General features: G+C 44.1%; 2 protein-coding genes across 3 annotated transcripts in view; one reads left to right on the forward strand and one right to left on the reverse strand.

The window, feature by feature from the left end:
* Window positions 1-5,000, reverse strand: part of Amacr (Alpha-methylacyl-CoA racemase) — a 408,326-nt gene that overhangs the window by 78,968 nt on the left and 324,358 nt on the right. The window lies entirely within an intron of this gene.
* Window positions 1-5,000, forward strand: part of LOC138867608 (major facilitator superfamily domain-containing protein 12-like) — a 43,680-nt gene that overhangs the window by 26,746 nt on the left and 11,934 nt on the right. For both annotated transcript variants that reach the window (XM_070143974.1, XM_070143973.1), the window contains exon 2: window positions 4,500-4,974. In XM_070143974.1, coding sequence (XP_070000075.1) covers window positions 4,834-4,974 — 141 coding nt within the window. In that variant the 5' untranslated portion in view covers window positions 4,500-4,833. The remainder of the gene's footprint in view (window positions 1-4,499; window positions 4,975-5,000) is intronic.

Raw genomic sequence — 5,000 nt, forward strand, 5'->3', positions numbered from 1 at the left:
GAGAGAGAGAGAGCGATCGAGATAGAGAGATGTATAGAGAGATAGAGAGAGAGAGAGAGAATGATTCATAAGAAGAGATTAACATCTTTTTCTCATGTTTCTCTTTATTAATTTGCTTTAAGGAAATCGGTCCCATGACCTAGCCCTAAACCCATCCACTAACTAAATCGACCTTGAAGGAGAGAAAGAAGACAGAGGAGGAGAGAGGGAGGAGGAGGAAGCAGTTAGCAGGGGGAGAGAGGGAATCCTGTGGACGGAGAGAGGGGGTGACTAGGGGCTGGGAGGAGGGGAAGAAGGATCCAGAGAGGGGGACCCACTAGGAGCAGGGCAGGGGAAGGGGTGGGGGGCGGATGAGAGAGGTAGGGGAAGACGGGGTGGGTAGAAGATGATGGTGGTTGGTGGCGGGGTTAGAAAAAAAAATTGGTGAATCAGAGCCTACAAAAGTTACTGTCGGCACAGCAGGTGCAGAAGGATCATGATTTCCACGAGGGGTTGGTGCACTTCTTTTCAAAGGAGAATGCAGAGATGTGAAAGATTATGGCGATTAGCTGTTTGTGTGATGATGGATTTTTTTGGGGGGAGATGTCTCTCTCTCTCTCTCTCTCTCTCTCTCTCTCGCTCTCTCTCTCTCTCTCTCTCTCTCTCTCTCTCTCTCTCTCTCTCATTTCTCGTTCTCTCCATCTCTCTCTCTTCTAATCTATGTGTGTCTCTCACTCTCTGTCTGTCTCTCTATCTACTACATATATTAATAATATGTATGTGTGTGTGCACATGCACCCACATACATGTGCGTATATTCATTCATACATATTCGTCTGAATATCAATAATCTCAGTTGAAGTCAGTTTGTTGGATGAGACAGGACAGAAGTCAATGACAGTTTTTGAGCTAATAATCTATCATTACCCAACTTGCCTTTTATGATAAGAGAGGAACTCCATTGCACATAATCATAATGGATATTTAAATGCATGTGTGCACACAAACATGCACATGCATATTCATTAACGCACACACGGCCGTTGGCTTCGATGGAGGCCAGTCGGGTACCCCCCCCCCTCCCTGCTTCTCTCTTTTTCCCACCCTCATCAAAGACTGTTTTCTATGCTATTAAGACCATGGTTTAAATTTGATATACCTTATTTTTATTAATTATTTTATCTGGTTATCTGTGTCCCTTTTCAAACACCATATTTTCTATGCTATTAAGACCATGGTTTAAATTTAATATACCTTATTTTTATTAATTATTTTATCTGGTTATCTACGTCCCTTTTCAAACACCCATATTTTCTATGCTATTAAGACCATGGTTTAAAGTTAATAAATCCTATTTTTTAAATTAATTTATCTTGCTATCTCCCACCCTTTTCAAACACGGTATTTTCTATGCTATTAAGACCATGGTTTAAAGTTAATAAATCCTATTTCTTAAAATTAATTTATCTTGCTATCTACCACCGTATTTTCAATGCTATTAAGACCATGCTTTAAAGTTAATTTACCCTACTTTTAAAGAATTAATTTATCTTGCCATCTACGACCTGTTTTCAGTCCACACACTCTCAGCCTTCACCCTTGACCTTGCAGCCCAACCATAACCTTTTGGGCGTAAGAGCGAAAGGGCGCTAAACACGGTGTCAGTTGAGGTTAACACTGTGGTGGAATGTCGGAATCATGACAGATATGATGATGTATATTTATCCATTTATTTAAATACCCCTATCTGTGTGTGCGCGCGCGTGTGTGTGTGTGTATGTATGTATGTATGTACATATATATATATATATATATATATATATATATATATACATTGTGTGTGTGTGTGTGTGTGTGTGTGTGTGTGTGTGTGTGTATTATATATATATATATATATATATATATATATATATATATATATATATATATATATATATATATATATATATATACATATATAGATATAAGGAGAAATGGAAATATATATAAATGTATATATGAGTGTGTGTATGTATATATATATATATATATATATATATATATATATATGTGTGTGTGTGTGTGTGTGTGTGTGCGTGTGTGCGTGTACGTATGTATTTCTACTCCATAGCGGAAGTCTCCAAAGCAAGCGAGCGACACCGCCAGCAGGTCCCAGCAGACTGCGATCGCGCGATTGGGTCAAACAGGTTGAGCAACCTCGCCGTCAGGGGTGGGGGGGGGGGGGGAAGAGAGGGAGGGGGAGGGAAGAGAGGGAGGAGAAGGGGAGAAGGAAGAGAGAGAGAGGGAGGGGGAGGGAGAAGGAAGAAGAGGGAGGGAGAAGAAGAGGAGAGGGGAGGGAGAAGGGAAAGAGAGGGAAGAGGGAGGGAGGGAGAAGGAGAGAGAGAAGAAGAGAGGGAGGGGGAGGGAAGAGAGGGAAAGGGAGGGAAGGAGAGGGAGAAGGAGAGAGGGGGAGGAAAAGGGGAAGAGAGGAGGGAGGGGAGAAGGAAGGAGGAGAGAGGGAGGGAGAGAGGAGAGAGAGCTTTCCAACTCACGGGTCGCGCGAGGGAGAGAGAGAGAAAAAGGGAGGAAGCCACTCATACCTTGTTACAGCGAAGGAGGAAGGATGAAGGAAGAAGAGGAGGGGAATAAGAAATGCCTGGGAAGGAAGGACGGGAAGTTAATCATCAAAAAAAGAGAATAATAAGGGGGAAGAGGGAAAGAGGAAAGGAAGGGGGTGGAGTAGGAAGCAAAGGAGGAGAGAGAGAAGGCAAGAAAGAAGGAAGTTGGTGGCGGAGGGGAGGCTTGAGAGCAGAGGGGCGAGACAAGGACAAAAGGGGAAGGGTATCTGCATGGTAGGAAAGGGCGAGGCAAGGGATGCGCTAGGGAGAAGGGCGCGGAGAGGGAGGGGAGGTACAAGGAGGGGAGAGAGAAGGATTCTCAGGGAGGGAGGGAGGGGGAGAAGAAGGATTCTAGGGAGAGGGAGGGAGGAAGAGGTAGGGGAAAGAAGGATTCTAGGGAGGGAGGGAGGGGGGAGAAGGAAAGGATTCTAGGGAGGGAAGGAGGGGAGAGAAGAAGGATTCTAGGGAGGGAGGGAGAGGGGAGAAAAAAGGATTCCTGTAGGGAGGGAGGGAGGGAGCCTAGGGCGCGGAGAGGGAGGGAGGGAAGGAGGGGGAGAAGAAGGATTCTAGGGAGGGAGGGAGCTAGCGCGAGTAGAAGGAGAGAGGGAGGAAGTGGGAGAAGAAGGATTATAGGAAAGGAGGGAGGGAGGGAGGGAGGAAAGAAGGAGGATTCTAGTGAAGATGGGTGGGAGGGGGCTAGGGCGCTTAGAAGGAAGGGAGGAGAAATATTCTAGGGAGGGAGGGCGTAGAGAGAGAGGGAGGCGGAGAAGCAGGATTCCAGGAAAGGGGGAAGGGAGGGCACGGAAGTAAGAGAAACAGAGAAAATGAAAGAGAGAGACGCGCAGCCAAGTATAGCAAAGGAATGACCCGGACAGGGAGACAAGGAAAGCAGAAGGGAGAGAAGGAGGGAGGGAGGAAGAGGAGGTGGGAGGAGGGGAAGATGGGCCAGAGTGGAAGGTTAAAAGGAAGCCTCCCGAGCGGGCAGCCAAGCGAGTGTGGGAACGCCGTCTTTCTGTGCATAATGCTGTATGTAACCTTCGGGAAATGCTGCTTCTCGCCCTGGTGCTCGTCGATGCTAAAGGCCGGGATTCACTGGCTTTTCAGCATCGATTATTTTGATATCAATTCGATTTTGGAAGGGGGTGGGGTGTGGGTGGGGCTGTGAATAAAGAAATTATATTTTTTTTTTTTTGCGAGTATGTGTGTTTGTTTGCAGTTTGGTTGTGTGTAGATACAAAGGAATTGTATATTCATGTTTTTGTTTGCAAATATGTGTGTGAGTATTTGTACAGACGCATATTTCTGCATATATGTATATATATATATATATATATATATATATATATATATATATATATATATATATATACATATATATATATATTATAAATGTTTATATATAAGTTTATATATATACATGTATATATACACACATACGTGCATATATATATATATATATATATATATATATATATATATATATATATATATATATATATATATGTGTGTGTGTGTGTGTGTGTGTGTGTGTGTGTGTGTGTGTGTGTGTGTGTGTGTGTGTATGCATGTATGTATGTATGTATGTATGTATGTATGTATGTATACATTTACATATGGTATATTCCTTATTTACCTCACAGGCGCCTCACACACAATGCATCGAAGTGGCGCGGCCACGACGACAAAAAATCACATTCCGCGACCCAGCATAACCTGGAATTCCTAGAAATAGCCCTTGGTGAATTTCACCGTAAAGAAACTCTATTAACTTTTTTTGTTTTCCATTAAAACCCGAAAGATAATAAACCACTGTGACTTATTTCCAAAGAAAAGAAAATGTTCGGCTAGAATTCTGGATTCCAAGTCACGGACACAAACGAAGATGTTCGGACGTTGCTCATAAGACGACCTCTCCTTCCACAGATCGCTAGTGTTGCTGGGGAAGCCGTGGACGACGGGACGTACACGCTTGCGGATTCTGCACGTGCGTGTGTGTGTGTGTTTATGCGCGCTCGACAACCCGACTTCTCCTCTATCCTTTCTGGCCGTGTCCTCCTCTCATTCTCTCATTCATTTTTCTTTCTTTCTTTTGTCTCCTACCTACCCGTTTCCACCCCTTTTTTATATTCCTTCCATTCATCCTTTTCTCCCAAGTGCAAAAGTGTCTTTCCCTAAACCTCGCTGAGAAAATAAGGAAGAAAAAAAAAAAACGAAAATATCTGAACACACTCGAGCAGGTCCCCGAAAAGACCTCGCGATGGCGGACGACCCCAAATCCGACGACCTGAAGAAGTCGTCGATGCCCTGGATGACCAAACTGAGCTTCGGTGTCGGTCACGTGTTCAACGACCTGTGCGCCTCCATGTGGTTCACGTACCTCCTCATTTTCTACGAAAAGGTGAGTCGGGGAGAAGCATCTTCTGT

This window comes from Penaeus vannamei, chromosome 31 (genome assembly GCF_042767895.1).
Source record: "Penaeus vannamei isolate JL-2024 chromosome 31, ASM4276789v1, whole genome shotgun sequence".
Classification (NCBI taxonomy): domain Eukaryota; kingdom Metazoa; phylum Arthropoda; class Malacostraca; order Decapoda; family Penaeidae; genus Penaeus; species Penaeus vannamei.